General features: G+C 40.4%; 1 protein-coding gene across 1 annotated transcript in view; it reads right to left on the bottom strand.

The window, feature by feature from the left end:
* si:dkey-119f1.1 (uncharacterized protein LOC557127 homolog) overlaps positions 1-10,239 on the bottom strand; it is a 180,014-nt gene extending 169,775 nt beyond the window's left edge. The window contains exons 1-3 of the mRNA XM_017723665.2: positions 10,162-10,239; positions 3,610-3,744; positions 2,978-3,095 (exon numbers count right to left, since the gene is read on the bottom strand). Coding sequence (XP_017579154.1) covers positions 2,978-3,095; positions 3,610-3,744 — 253 coding nt within the window. The 5' untranslated portion in view covers positions 10,162-10,239. The remainder of the gene's footprint in view (positions 1-2,977; positions 3,096-3,609; positions 3,745-10,161) is intronic.
* Positions 10,240-16,997: the final 6,758 nt, after the last annotated feature.

Below are 16,997 nucleotides of genomic sequence, written 5' to 3'. Positions count from 1 at the left end.
GTAAACACCAATGTTATTAGAGAAGCTGATGTACGGTGTCACAGTGTTAGTATATTCATCTAGACTACTAGCAGCATGCTCAAATACATTTCAATCAATATGTTCCAGACAGTCCTATCCAAATTTGTCCTTCATGTAGTCTAATTTGTCCACTTCGTCACAGGTCCATCCACATGTTTAGCTGACATTAGCATCTGACTGTAGGGTGGGAGATAATGAAGACTTGCCAGGGATCAGAGAGACCAAAAGCAGCACAGAGAAAAGTGTGATGTGTATTCTTTAAAATAGTGCAGCAGTGATCATGTTTCTTTTCCCGGTGGGGCAAGTAACATGTCTGTATATGGGGAGCTCATGAGTGAGAACCCTTGTTTACATACATCCTCCCTGATTTCCCCACAGTCTGCTCTGAAGAGATGATATATGGGGAGCTGGAGAGAGCTTTCCGAAACAGGTACGTTTCACAGAAGCACAGTGTAAAACAGTGTTTGTGCCATTTAGTATCCCTTCCTTACAATAAACTCAATTAAAATATGAAAATAATATATGTTTTAGGTAGATCTGTTTTTGTGATAGCACTGTCATGACAATTGCCTGTCCCTACTTATCACATAAAATGTCTGCCTGTAGTTGGCTACCTTGCATGTCAGTCAAACTGCCCATTCCTTACAATAAAAACAAATTTAAAAATTATATAAAAATATACAATCAAAGACTTCAAAGGACCCATATAGATTTACATTTTGGTTAATCTGTGCTGATACTATAAGAGTAACTCATATCGCACTTCTCTTACCCAACAGAAAAAGAAAGTGAAATATAGGTGTAAGTGGCAATTATGGGGTCTTAACATTATTCAGCAGCACAATCAGGCCTCAAGTGGCAGCCCAGGGTAGCCTATCGCAGGTAGCCTATCGCAGATAGGCGATAAATGAAAGTCAGTCAGAGATTTTAAAAAGTCCTCTATTCATCATGATTGCTGATGAGTAGAATTTAAAAATACTTGTCATATGGTCAGACTGACGTCTGGACCTCAGTATACTAAGCAACAGACTTCAGTGAAATCAGCGAAAATATCTCACAAGTGAATGAATTCATAGGCATAACCATCATAAAGAACTGACTCACAAGACATCCATTCTTTATCTGCAGGAAAAAAGGATTAACAAGTTTGACTCTCTTTGTGTCTCCATTGTAACAGAATGCCCCTTAAGGCCAATCTGTCTCAAATACAAAATTCTTGACAGTTGTCGAATTAAGTTACTGCATGTATCTCAAAATAAGAATACACGTAACAATGCAAAATATTGCATTGCTTGTTAAAAAGATCTTTGTTGTAGATCTTCTTAAGCCATATCAAGTTTTATGCAATTCGTTTTTGCGCTACTGTTTTGTTTTTTTTTTTTTGTTTTTTTTTGCTAGCAAGATTAATCTTTCAACTGTCTCTGGCTTTGTAGACAACTTTGCATTAGGGTTGCAGCGGTAACCGGTTCCACGGTATACCACGGTATTAAAATGCACGGTTATCATACCGTGGGCATTTGCTCATTACCGGTAAAACACAACCCAGCTCAGAAACTCACCCGCGCATGCGCAGCTCCGCTCCGTTTCAGTCACACAAGCACACAGCAGTGAGAATGGCAGAGAGTGCCACAGACTTAACAAATCTCCGTCCCCCTAAAAAAAAGGCTAAACTAAAGTCAGCAGTGTGGGACTACTTCGGATACCCGCCAAATGCACGCGAGGATGGGAATCCGATTTGTAATCAATGTGGCAGGAAAGTGGCAGCTAAAGGAGGGAATACCTCTAACCTGTTCTCCCATCTCCGAGAACACCACCCCGCTGTGCTCGTTTATAATTTCAGTCCGACCCTAAATGCGTGAAATTTCGACTATAAAACCCATCTTTGTATTCGTGCACAGCCCACGCGTTAAGCGTCGCAAAAGTGCTGAGTCATCCGAACTATGAGCATGCAGGTGCTGGAAGTAACGTTATGCCCGTGGCTATGAAGCGCGTGCTGTGGTGGATGCGCGTATCCGTGTTCAGGTCCTCACAGACTAATTTGGATTTTTCCGGAGTCGGACTCAACGTGAAAGACGCCATTAATTTGCATGAGTTTATATTTAAAATCTGACGTGCCTCTATTGTGAGGATCATGTATAAAATAGATAGTCCCATCTTTCTGCAGTCTCTGGTTATATTAACTTGGCAGTAAAACGGACGTTTACAACAGTAGTTGGTCAGACACGCACACAGGCTCAGATTAGGGTTGCAGCGGTAACCGGTTCCACGGTATACCACGGTATTAAAATGCACGGTTATCATACCGTGAAAATCTCATACCGTTGCAACCCTACTTTGCATGTTACAATATTAACTCCAGTGCTAAAATCTTATTCTGATTGTGACAGAAGAGGTATACCAAGAGGTTCACTTTAGGAAATGTTGCTAAGGGAAACTTTTACCATGTCAAAGGATTGATCTCACTGCCAGTTAAAATAGTCCAGTTCCAATATCTTGCGATAGCATGAGCTGAGGTAGCATCTCTGCCCTCAGCTCCAGGAGTAACTGCATTTCCAAGTGTTCTCAGCATCTGGATTGCTCTATCCTTCAGGCATCATTTCAGCCATGGCTTTCACTTTCATGGCATCAACTTTGTTAACTTTAATCTAGCGGGTCTTGAACTGAAGCTCATAAGGAAATAAGGAAATGCTATAAGTTTATCAAACAAAATTGTATTGTGATACAAATAGAACTTAAAAACTGTGTATTGGCACTGTTGACAACAAATGTTTTTCCACGTTCATGCAAGCAGTATTCAAACAGTATTCAATTACGAAAGCACTGAATGGCCCTAAAACACTTCTCTGAAGTATCTTGGCTCCAATTACAGGCAGTGTCAAGGTCCAGTGATTTAAGATGGAATGCCCAACCCATATATTTAATAATAACAGATGACACTGAAAGAGAAAGAACTTACTTCCATTACTTCCAACGATAAAGTTGACATTTGACCCAAATGTAAAAGGACCAAGAAGAGAATGACACATGAAGTTCTTCAAAAAAATCTTCTCTATAATGCCAACCTCGCCTGAGGCCTGGGGAGAAAAACAAACATACTGAAGCAAAGCTCATGCAAGACCAAAGTGGTCAGTACACGTCAAACAAAAACAGATCCAAAACAATGTTTTTGACCAAAAACTATGTGGTGGTCTGAGTTTGTATGCACTGCTTGCTGAACAAACGTTCTTATCACCATTTTGTTTGTTCTGAGACCTCCGTGTGTCTGTAATTGGCACTAATCACCATGTCATTTAGTCTAATACTCTCTCCTGGCTGCAGTACAATGCTCAAAGTGGGCTTGCGGTACTGATACACCGCTCTATTTACCTATGCCACCATGTTCAGCTGATTATTTTTTTTTTGTTAGTTCTTACTTTTTTTATCATTGCAGTATGGTCAGTACAAACTCTTTGTTCTTCATAGAATATTTACTGATGCATATCCAATTTGCTTTAGTATCTTCATCAACTAAACACGAAAGGTCATTGTATTTGCATCTGAAGTGTACTGAAAATTGCTTTTTTGTGTGTGTGTGTATATGCGCATTACACTGTGCTGTGCCCAAAGAGCACTACTGCCTTGATCGGAGCAAATTCTTTCTTCATCTTCTGTCGGCTCTGCCGGTGATGACTTCGCTCTTTTTCGTGCCACTTCCAACAGATGATTGTTCTTCCTCTTAGACATCTGCATACAGTACAAACACACAACCACAGGTGCCTGAGCAATGGAGCAAATAGTCCCCATGTTTATTAGAGAGGAAACAAATATACACATTTGTTGCTGCATTTTTTTATTCAAATACAATTTTGATTTGTTGTGTAAATAACTGAGTACAAATTTTATTAACCTACTGTAAAACAAAACTCACTCGAGAAGGAGATGACAAAGTGTCTTGCGCTTTTTTTGGGACATTTAAGCTGGAACAACACATGCCACAAGGCAAGAGAGTACATTAATTTGGAAGTACATTCCCACCAAGTAGATGAGAAAAATATTACCCGTTCCTTCTGACACTGACACTAGATAGTAGGGCTACAACAAATTACTAATTTAATAGCTGTATAACCTATCGATTACATTATCAAATAAATTTTATTCAGCTATTAGCTTTTAAATTTAGCATGAGGTTGTTTTATACATTTGCTACCCAACAATGAAGACAATAAAGATGAACACTATTAAAGAATTCACTGCTCTAATGAACTTTCCTGCTAATACAAAAGATAAATAAAACTCTGATGTATTATTCCCATTTAAATGTATAACCAAGGATGTGCAAAGCAGCAGCAATAAAATATAACAAATCTAAATCAGTTTCCTTTATTCAAGTAACTAAAAAATACATTTAAATGTTATATGTAAACACTGTAAAATTTAGTTGCAGCAGAATGCACAATCACGGGTCTTTACTGAAACCGTAAAAGTCATCGCCTCTCCGTTTTTTCATGAGAATCTCGCTCTCCTCCGAGAGCAGATATTCCCCGCTGCAGAGAAGATGTGCTCTGAATGAGCGCAGTGGATGATGAAGATTCATCTCGGTAAAATACGCCCTGTCAGATAGCGTCCACTAGCACACTAATTAGTGTATAAAAATAGCACATATACCATTAGTAGAGCACCCATTAGTGTAGTGTGTGGTTTGGGACGCAGTGATAGTTGCTCTAGCGAGCTAGTTAGCTAATGTTAATATTAAATTCCATCCTGCTTCATGTTGTGAGCCAAGCTGTAACATTTTCTTTTTCAAAATGTATGTTCTCTTGAATCGTTAATGGAGTTGGAACAGATAAGCAAGTCACAGCAACCCTGCTCACTTTGCAGATAAGGTTTACACTTTTAAACGTTGTCTTAACATCGAGGCCACATTCAAATTCTGCGAACACAGGACAGCGTTTACAAACAGGTTTTCTGTTCTGCACTGCATGTCACCACTGCATGTCAACTCAGCATACCAGCACTGGTGCGAACCTTTACAGCAAAGATTTCAGATTTTTGGACCCTGTCCAGTGTGTGGTGGCCTTCTTTGTCTCATTGAGTGCGTTTACATGCACTTAATAAAATGAAAATTAGATTAGGTCAGTAATCCGATGAACACATACGCGCTCTTGAGTAATCAGATAATAGGCAACACCGGGTCTACAGGAATCAAGCAGTAGATGGATTTCTGCTTTGCAACCAGCTAATAAACTCACAGAAGACGTGACAAACATAACCTAAAACTCAAACTTCAAACCATGGCTTTTTTTTTTTTTACATCACAGAAAATGTGAACGTACATCTAGAACCCATGTGTCAAAAAAGTCAGGCCCACAATAGTCCTATTGGGCATGCAAAACTATTTTAATTTTCTATTCTTAGCCTGTTTCACCCTAAGATACACCACAGTCCAAACAATTCACTGGAACATGATCTATGGGCCAGCAATTACACAAAAAGAAAATATGCCTGGTGTCTAGTTCAAGCAAATAGGTAGTTTATTTTAAAAAATTAAAAAAATAAAAAGTTCAATGCCCATTATGCAGTTGCAGTTTTGGCATATTTTGAATAAACAGTAGCCCGTTCAGGTCATGTCAAAAAGTACAAATATTATTTTAGAACAATAAACCCTAACCCTAACCCAATGTTTTCCTTTAATGTGTACCTAATAAAGTGGCCGGTGAGTGTATTTTGTTTGGCTCAACCTGGTTTGCTGCTATTTATATATATATATATATATATATATATATATATATATATATATATATATATATATATATATACACACACACACACACACACACACATACACGCTGGATACAAGGTGTCTGTGAACTTAGGTAAAATATTAATGGGCTGGGTCTTCTTGTAAATCGGAAAAAGCTCGCTAGGACGTGAAAAACACGATGTAGTATTTATTCACAAGACACATTTATCCCCAGAAGAATCAGAAAAACTATGATGGGGTTGGGTTGGACTAGTGGCATCTAGTGAAAGAAGGGGATTCATAACAGTAATAAATAAGCAGTTACAAACTAAATGTTGTAAACATATTACAAATGAGAGGTGAAGGATTCCAATTAGTGTAGCAGAAATGTAGGGGTAAAATATGGTTTTGGTTAATATTTACGCTCCTAATCAGGAAGATCTAGTCTTTTTTTATACAGATCTTGAGGGGAAGATGCATGCAGCAGGTGTACAGAATATTATCCTTGGGGGAGACTTTAATTTGATAATGGATCCAGTACAGGACTGTAGCAGACAAATGGGATCAAGATCTCCTAAAGCCCTGTTAACTGCCCAGAGGATGTGCAAAACTCTAGGGTTAACTGATATTTAGTGAATCATGAATCCACCTTGGTATGACTACTCTTTTTTCCCTCACCAGTGCATTAAATATATTCTCAGATAGATCTTTTCTTAATTTCTAAATCTTTGGTTACTTTAACATGCAGGTGCTTTATTGGTATTGTTTTAGTTTCCGATCATGCATGGGCGAGCTTGGAATTAATACCTCAGAATGCCAGATCTCAAACATATAAATGGAGATTTAAACTGCTGCTTCTTCAAGACTCAGAGTTTCAAGAGGATTTCAGAACACAATTATCATCTTGAGATATTCAGTATTTATATTGTGTATATATTATTCAGTATGCCTCATATATTAAAAAGCTGAAAATGCAAAAAAAATTAGACTTGTAAAGTCAAATTAAAAAGGTCAAGGTCAGGTTTCACACAATGGCTTGATGGAGCCCTCTCATTTAAAATATCAATATAACAGTTTATTATCCCAGCAAGTAGAATTCCCTCTGTACAGGGCAAATCAGACATATTTTGAGTCAGGGGATAAGATAGGGAGAGTGCTCGCTAGATACATAAAACAGAAAGAGCGCCCCTTACTATATAGTTGTACTTTGTAGTTCTACAATTACAGATTGTAGACCATCTGTTTCTCTGCATACTTTGTTAGCCCCCTTTTACTCTGTTCTTCAGTGGTCAGGACCCCCATGGACCCTCACAGAACAGATACTATTTGGGTGGTGAATCATTCTCAGCACTGCAGTAACACCAGGGATGATGGTGGTGTTGTGCTGGTATGAGTGGATCAGACACAGTAGTGAAGCTTTTAAACTCTCACTGTCCACTCTAACCCTGTCAGTGAAGCTTGTAGGTATAAAGTCAGAGACAATAGCTCATCTGCTGTTGCACAGTTTGTGTTGGTCACCACCCAGTCCTTTGTCAGTGGTCACAGAACACGGTTGGCTGGATATTTTTGGTTGGTGGACTATTCTCCATCCAGCAGTGACACTGAGGTGTTTAAAAACTCCAGCAGCACTGCTGTGTCTGATCCACTCAGACTAGCGCAACACACACTAACACACGACCACATCAGTGTTACTGCAGTGCTGAGAATGATCAACCACCCAAATAGTACCAGCTCTGTGAGGGTCCATGGGGGCTCTGACCACTGAAGAACAGTGTAAAAGAGGGCCTGTCGATCGTGGGGTTTAGGCTTACTGAAATGATTGCTGTATTATCACAAATTCACCCTACGACACCTGGAACATAGGTTGCCTTCTCCTGAAAGAACTGCTCCTTGGTATGGTATGGAGTTCTGTTGTTGGTCCCCTTCCTCTACTTCAATGCCTGTCTACTAAACTAACTAAAACAGCAAAAACATTTTACATTACTTTCACTTACACTCCGCATGATTAAAAATGGCTAAAAGGTTCAATTTAAATCCCTACTTAAATAGGCACTGAAGTACATGGTTGAATCCGAAGCTCTGTATTGGAAGGTCTCCTTTCTTCTGGAAACAATGGGTGGAAAAGGGTATATATACTCTGGCTGACCTCTACAGTCAAAATGGTCTAGAAATGTTTTAAAGATTTGGTTCAACAGTTTGGTTTTGTTTTGAATTTTTGACTCTCGACATCAAACTCCACAGGCTGCTGATATTATTTCTACGATATTAACAATATATGGGAAGGGTCATGACGACTCAGCATATTACTCTATGCTTATTCATAGTATCGTCTCTGGTAATCTTAAGGCTTTAAAAAAATGTCTGGGAAAGAGACTTAAACCTGACACTGGAAGAGGATGAATGGGCGCTAATATGTCAATACTTTTAAAAAAATGTCTAGAAACCTTACAGCATGTTTTACACAACTTAAATTCTGTTTAATCCTACCAGATTACATAAGCTTGATTTAAAAGATAAAGCTGAGTGCTGGCATTGCAGGTCTCACAATTTTATTCATGATATGTGGCGTTGCCCTAGAATTAAGTCATTACTTATGATGCTTTATGATTTTATTTGTGAAGTATTAGGTAGTCAAATTCCTTTCTGCCCAAGACTGTTTGTCTTAGTAGATCCCTTGGTGCTACAAACCAGGGACAAACATTTAAAGACATGGATTCAAACCAGTATAATGATTGGTAGGCATGTCAACCTTAGGAGGTGTATGGAAGCAAGTTCTTCATCATTTCAAGAACGGGAATGAGTTGTTAAGATGGGCGAAGTAGCTGCATATGAAAAATTATCATTTAAAGTGTTTGGGTGTTTGTTGTTATTGTATTCTCATTTATTTAGTTGTCATTTTATTTTATTTATTTATTTATTTATTAGGATTTGTGGTTACCGGTATGCTGAAACATTTAATGGAGTTTGTTTGCTTGCTCATTTTATTTATTTATTTATTTATTTATTTTAAATGATACTTACCTTTGTTCTGCACTGGATTAAGTAAGGTCATAAATGCTGTACCATCACAAATAGGGGTGGGAAGGGGGAGCGTAAAGAGTGTCAATATATGTGGTTTTGTATTAAACTAAGATAAAAATAACTAAAAATTGCTGTTGACTGATTCTTAAGGAAAGTTATTTTAACATAGCCAGCTAACTTGTCTCATCTGATTAGAAATTGTGTTTTAATATTTTTATATATTTAATTGATTCAAGTTTTTATATGTACATGTAGTTTCAAATGTGAATGAGGTGGCTATAATTAGGGGCAAATACACAAATCAACAGATAAATAGACAGATCAATGAGAAAGAATGACGACCCTCACAAAATTTTTTAACTCTGAACTCTGCATGCAGCAAATCTGGTGTGCAGGGCCCTCTTCAGAAGGCAGTTTTGCATGCACAACATGTAAAGATATATCTACGTGTAAAATATTGGATAGTGACATCTGCAGATATGTACATGTAAAATATCAAAATAGGAATGAAAAACACAATTGCTACTTGTTTTATTTGGTTGTCTTTATCTTTTGTAATGACTTAAGTGAAGATCTGATCACACTCTAGGTCACAAGTATGTAGAAACTTTTTAAAAATTCTAAAAAGGTTCACAAACTTTACAGCACCACTGTATATGCTATATTATCTTTGCTCAATAGAGGTCTCAACACTACCTGTAACTATCTGTAACATTTTCCTTAACTTGGTCCCTTCGGTGCACAACATACAAAAATGTTTGATCCATTATAACAGAACAAACTAAGTATTTAGCAAATGTTAATTAATCGTGATAGCTCATCATCTCAATACACGTGTACTTGTTTACAAGTGGATCTAGACCGTCTGAACATGGCGGTCACGCAGACATATCCCCCGGAACTGAGAACAGACAACGAGGAATTTCGTTGTATATCTATTTGTGCATCTAGGAGTAGGCCACCACTTAAACTTAGTCATTTCCTACTGACATGGCGCCAAATCAGATACACTGAATAAGCTTGCGATTTCGCTTCTAACATTACGTGTTGTATTGCAAAACAAATCCCAACCTTCAGTCACAATACGCAAAAACTAGCGCGAAGTTCTTTATCTGTGTATGATGTTATATTACTTGTGATTTCTGATCTAGTTCGTGCAGTCATAAAAGTTGGCAAAGTCAGGACTTACTTAGCTAAACGCAACCAAGTATGAGCAAGCTAGGTTAGCTAAGGTAGTTAGTTAAGAAGCTAACGGAAAAGAGCTCGTAGTCGTTCGGAGATAGACCTTCCGAGCAAGATCATTCAATGTGACAAGAGTACAATTATTACAATTAATACCTGAAAACTTCTGATATGAGCAGATATACGACAATGAGTAGCACTTCAGTATACAAACATACCTTAAACCACTGTTTCGTCCCGCGCTGCCGCTTGTTCTTCTTCTACTGGGAGTTATGCCGGATCACAAACTTCACGCGCAGACCGCCACCTACCGTGCTACCGGAGCCCTAAAGGGGAGGGAACTGGGGCGGGAATCTGTCAATAATTTTTTGTATCAACCAATTAAATAACTACTCTTGGCCGTCAATCACATTTCACATTTTGCATTGGCCAACCGTAGATTAGACTGAGCTGTCCGACATTTTTTGCATTTACCAATCTAAGGGTCTGCAGTAGTGATGGGTATTATGGCTCTTTTTTGAGAGCCGGTTCTTTTGGCTCGGCTCACTAAAAAGAGCCGACTCTTTCGGCTCCCAAGTGGCTCCTCAGATTTTTTGTTGCTTAAATTATTAAAAAACTATGTGTGAATTGCTAACATAAAAACATACATTATATCAAATGTTAAATACTCAACGTAGAACAGAGCGCTACAAAAATAAATTATAAAATACAACAAAAGCAAAGACCCATCTCAGTTAGACAAAAAGGTCCAATCTCTGATTGTGTATATTATTTGCACATTTGCAACCACGTACAGTGAAACAACATTTCAACAAAACACCACTCCAACAAAATATCAATTCAAATGTACAAAACAAAAAGAAAAAGCAGAATCCAGGTGACAGTTTTTCCAAGTCTAGTGAAGATTGGCATTCAGAAAAACCAAGGGTCTCAGCTTTGCAGGGTTGATCCTATTTCTCCTCTCTGTTATAATCTGCCCTGTTTTAGAGAAGATTCTCTCTGAGGGGACAGATGTTGCTACAATACACAGTCTACCCTTTCTTGGAGTGAAGCACGTTCTCTGTCATACAGGACTGGGATGATTTTTTGGGAAAGTGTTTTCCTGCTTGGAAGTGCATACATTGGATTGAGAGCATGAGTATAGTTTCTGAATCCTTTGTCTTCCATGACTTAAAATGGCTGAAAATCTTGTGCAATCATTTTAGCCAGTTCCTCGTCAATTTTGTTTAGCTGGGGTCATGGCCTTTTGCAAAAACTGGCTCATAGAGCTCTGGGTTGTAGGTCTAGGTGGTTGTGATGGTGTAGTGGGTGTAGACATTGTAGGAGCAGCAACACTTGCAGTAAACACACTGGCACCTTCATTAATAGCAGGTTCTCTTGCTTGTCTTTTCTCTTCTAATTGCACGGATGGATGAACAGTTCCCATATGCCTGTGCAGGTTGTTTGTGGAGCCTGCTCGATATGAAATTTTAGCTTTGCACAGTCTACACTCTGCCTTTGAGCTGTCTATCACATTAAAATGTGTCCAAATTTTACTACGTTTTCTGTCACTCATTTTTCTCACCGTTCCAGCGTGTAGCCTCTGTCTATGCAAAGCGCAACTTTCTCTCTCTCTTTCTTGTCTCCGAGCGAACTTTGCAAGAGCCTCTCCCTCTCTCGTGTTCGTGTGCTCACTGTGCGGTGTGTCTGTAGCCCCTCCCCTCCCGCTCAGTGTAGACACACAGACGCTGCCACACATCTTAAACAATCACGTGCAACAATCAAAAAAAAAAAGAACGGCTCACAATCAAGAGCCGGCTCCCGTCGTTCACTTCAAAGAGCCGGCTCTTAGAACCGGATCATTCGCGACCGACCCATCACTAGTCTGCAGACCTGCACTCAGCCTGACCAGTCAGTTAACGGCATCAGCGCCGCTCTGACATCACAAGACTTTTGTTGGTTTTATGAGGAAAAAACAGTGAACCCCGTATTGCTGGACAACAAAAGTCACGCTGAATGTATATTAACGTTGTCAGACTATTTATAAGGTAGTTTAATATGGAAACTTTCAAAATAAATCCACGACGATAAAACATTGAATTCATTCGCAGAAAAAAAAAAAAACTAGCTACTGTTGAAAAAAACACTAGCTACTGTTGAAACCCATGAAAGCCACGCTGAAGACGATTAGAACCTTTATGAATAAAACTTGATTGGGGGGGGGTCTCCTCAATTTCTGGAACACACGGCGACAAAGCGGCACCTTTTAGGCAGTGGACCGAGTTTCCCTGGTGGGGTAGACAGCGTTTCAGTGTATTGATTTCATTTCACCAGGTAATTGTTTCTAAAAAGAGAAACAAAGAAGAACTAAAAGCAAGACAGATGTTTTGTCAAAACTGTTAGTATAATCGTGCTTTGGTAGTTATAATTAGGATAACGTTTTTGAGAACATGTTGCATATTAAGTCGTTTAGTGTTTAACGTTCAGCTAGGTTAGATAGATAGTTACTTTATTGATCCCGAAGGAAATTTAGGCTAAGCTAACGGAGCAATCCCTTCATAGTGGTGGCTTGACACTTGCTTTTTTTGCTCTGTAGTTGTTTTAAAAATGAAGAGGAAAAGAGATATTTTGCATTTCTTCAAAAAAGGAAGAAACTCATGCAGACAGTCAGATAGAGCCAGAGGATTCAGGTGAGGGAAGAACCAAAGAGACTGCACATCATGAGCAGGGAGAAAGGTCAGCTGGAGAAACTTGCTCAGAGGCTGAAGACACTTTATAGCAGGGAGAATGGTCAGCTGGAGAAACTGGCTCAGAGGGTGAAGACACATTAGAGCAGGGAGAATGGTCAGCTGGAGAAACTGGCTCAGAGGCTGAAGACATGTTAGAGCAGGGAGAATGGTCATGCTGGAGAAACTGGCTCAGAGGGTGAAGACATGTTAGAGCAGGGAGAATGGTCAGCTGGAGAAACTGGCTCAGAGGGTGAAGACATGTTAGAGCAGGGAGAATGGTCAGCTGGAGAAACTGGCTCAGAGGGTGAAGACACTTTATAGCAGGGAGAATGGTCAGCTGGAGAAACTTGCTCAGAGGCTGAAGACACTTTATAGCAGGGAGAATGGTCAGCTGGAGAAACTGGCTCAGAGGGTGAAGACACATTAGAGCAGGGAGAATGGTCAGCTGGAGAAACTGGCTCAGAGGGTGAAGATACTTTATAGCAGGGAGAATGGTCAGCTGGAGAAACTGGCTCAGAGGGTGAAGACACATTAGAGCAGGGAGAATGGTCAGCTGGAGAAACTGGCTCAGAGGGTGAAGACATGTTAGAGCAGGGAGAATGGTCAGCTGGAGAAACTGGCTCAGAGGCTGAAGACACTTTATAGCAGGGAGAATGGTCAGCTGGAGAAACTGGCTCAGAGGGTGAAGACACGTTAGAGCAGGGAGAATGGTCAGCTGGAGAAACTGGCTCAGAGGATGAAGACACCTTAGAGCAGGCAGAGACAGATGAACATGACAAGAGACAGGCTGAGTGTGAGGCCCAGAGAAAAGAGCCATTTGTGTCCACAAGCACAGCACCATCAGGGTTGTGATGTGAGAAAGCCCTGTGTGAGTCAGTGTATCTGTTGGGCATCTGTAAATGTGTGCAGGTTTGTGGTTGGTTAGAAGTTGTTACGGCGTTACATTAAATATCAGTAGTGTTACTCAAACAGGTTTTTTCAAAATATTGGTTTGTATTTGTTTTGATTTTATTTATTTTTTACTCCAGATATCAGCAAATGCAGAGATGATGGACCAGTGCAGCCAACATTTAGAATATATCCAAGGACTCTGATGGGAGACGGGAGGAGTTTCAAGGCAGCCAATTGAATATGAAACAGAAAAAGAGTGAATAACATTGTAGAGCATAGCAAAGGTTTTGATGGGTGATTTTTGTTAATCTGTTAGTATAAGACGTGAGAAAATAACTTGTAAGAATTCTGCTGGCAAGAAAACATACAAATCATGGAAGACAGCTGATGTACAAGAAATTTAATATGAAACTAAAAAAAATAACATTTTAAATCATAGAAAAGACATTGAAAGGTGATAATTTGTTAATGTGTTTGTATAAATCATGAGAAATATAGAATTCAGATTATGCAAAATTGTAAATTGTAACTGAAAACAGTATGAATAAAATGTTGAATCAGATTGAATGCATACATCCATCCATCCATTTTCTAAGCCGCTTCTCCGTCAGGGTCGCGGGGGGATGCTGGAGCCTATCCCAGCAGTCTTCGGGCGAAAGGCAGGATACACCCTGGACAGGTTGCCAGTCCATCGCAGGGCAGACAGACAGACACTCACAGTCACTCACACCTAGGGGCAATTTAGCATGTCCAATTGGCCTGACTGCATGTCTTTGGACTGTGGGAGGAAACCAGAGAACCCGGAGGAAACCCACGCAGACACGGGGAGAACATGCAAACTCCACACAGAGAGGACCCTGGCCGCCCGGCCGGGGAATCGAACCCAGGCCCTCCTCACTGTGAGGCGACAGCGCTACCCACCACGCCACCGTGCCGCCCTGAATGCATACATTTGTTTCTTAATGCCTGCAAAGCACCATAAGCTAGAAAGAAATCAGCCCCTCTAACATAACCACTGGCCCTAGACTGGCCCCCCAGTTGAAATGGTCTAGAACCGCCACTGGTTAGGAGATGAACAACTGTATATGGAATCAGTCCCTGAACACACAATTAAATGATTTGAATCCCTTACACTGTGCTTTCAACCCAGAACACCATTAGCGACTGAAAACCACCAGGAACCGACAGACACTTTTAATGGGTTTTGTGACTTTTTTCAACAGGGAGGTACAGTAAATCTAATTCTCTTGCCATGTTATGGGCGAAAAACGGATTAAGTGATGAAATCGCTCAGCAGAAGCAGCCAAACGTTAGCCTGTAAAGTAGATACTGTGAGAAGGGGAAATTCTGCAGACCGGAGACCTGAAATGATTCTAAGTGTAACCCTCAAAGTTGAGGGTGGTTCCAAGTAACTCCAAGTCTCTTTTTCCGAGGGGTGAAAAAATATAATCGGGTTACAAGATTGAGGTAGAACTTCTCTTTTATTCCCACCGAATGGCTATGGACAGTACAATTAGCAACAGCACTACTAACACTCTCTCTCTCTCTCTCTCTCTCTCTCTCTCTCTCTCTCTGCATCTAAGAGGGTGCCCCTCTTAATTGGTTCCCCCCTGCTTTACCTGCCAAAGAGACCTAAGCATGTACATATAAGCATGTACACATGCACACATAAATCAACAGGAATGACAAATTTCACACAATGTAGTGGAAAATATCTAAAAATAGTAAAAAAATAAGATACTTCAACTAATTAAGTACAGTAATGAATTACATGTGTATATATCTAAATACACACACACACACACACACATATATATATATATATGTATGTATATATATATATACTGCTCAAAAAAATAAAGGGAACACTTAAACAACACAATATAACTCCAAGTAAATCAAACTTCTGTGAAATCAAACTGTCCACTTAGGAAGCAACACTGATTGACAATCAATTTCACATGCTGTTGTGTAAATGGAAAAGACAACAGGTGGAAATTATTGCCAATTAGCAAGACACACTCAATAAAGGAATGGTTCTGCAGGTGGGGACCACAGACCACTTCTCAGTACCTGTGCTTTCTGGCTGATGTTTTGGTCACTTTTGAATGTTGGTGGTGTTTTCACACTCGTGGTAGCATGAGACTCTACAACCCACACAAGTGGCTCAGGTAGTGCAGCTTATCCAGGATGGCACATTAATGCGAGCTGTAGCAAGAAGGTTTGTTGTGTCTGTCAGCGTAGTGTCCAGAGGCTGTAGGCGCTACCAGGAGACAGGACAGTACACCAGGAGACGTGGAGGAGGCCGTAGGAGGGCAACAACCCAGCAGCAGGACCGCTACCTCCGCCTTTGTGCAAGGAGGAACAGGAGGAGCACTGCCAGAGCCCTGCAAAATGACCTCCAGCAGGCCACAAATGTGCATGTGTCTGCACAAACGGTTAGAAACCGACTCCATGAGGATGGTATGAGGGCCCGACGTCCACAGATGGGGGTTGTGCTCACAGCCCAACACCGTGCAGGACGCTTGGCATTTGCCAGAAAACACCAGGATTGGCAAATTCGCCACTGGCGCCCTGTGCTCTTCACAGATGAAAGCAGGTTTACACTGAGCTCATGTGACAGACGTGACAGAGTCTGGAGACACCGTGGAGAGCGATCTGCTGCTTGCAACATCCTTCAGCATGACCGGTTTGGCAGTGGGTCAGTAATGGTGTGGGGTGGCATTTCTTTGGAGGGCCGCACAGCCCTCCATGTGCTCGCCAGAGGTAGGCTGACTGGCATTAGGTACCGAGATGAGATCCTCAGACCCCTTGTGAGACCATATGCTGGTGTGGTTGGCTCTGGGTTCTTAATGCAGGACAATGCTAGACCTCATGTGGCTGGAGTGTGTCAGCAGTTCCTGCAAGATGAAGGCGTTGAAGCTATGGACTGGCCCGCCCGTTCCCCAGACCTGAATCCGATTGAGCACATCTGGGAAATCATGTCTCGCTCCATCCACCAACGCTACGTTGCACCACAGACTGTCCAGGAGTTGGCGGATGCTTTAGTCCAGGTCTGGGAGGAGATCTCTCAGGAGACCATCCGCCACCTCATCAGGAGCATGCCCAGGCATTGTAGGGAGGTCATACAGGCACGTGGAGGCCACACACAATACTGAGCCTCATTTTGACTTGTTTTAAGGACATTACATCAAAGTTGGATCAGCCTGTAGTGTTTTTTTTCCACTTTAATTTTGTGTGTGACTCCAAATCCAGGCCTCCATTGGTTAATAACTTTGATTTTGTACATAACAAAGTATTCAATGAGAATATTTCATTCATTCAGATCTAGGATGTGTTATTTGAGTGTTCCCTATATATGTATGTATATGTATGTATGTATGTATGTATGTATATATGTATATGTGTGTGTGTGTGTGTGTATATATATATATATATATATATATATATATATA

Source organism: Pygocentrus nattereri, chromosome 20 (genome assembly GCF_015220715.1).
Source record: "Pygocentrus nattereri isolate fPygNat1 chromosome 20, fPygNat1.pri, whole genome shotgun sequence".
Lineage (NCBI taxonomy): Eukaryota > Metazoa > Chordata > Actinopteri > Characiformes > Serrasalmidae > Pygocentrus > Pygocentrus nattereri.
The sequence above is the reverse complement of the archived record's forward strand: the minus strand, read 5'-3'. Positions and strand labels throughout refer to the sequence as shown.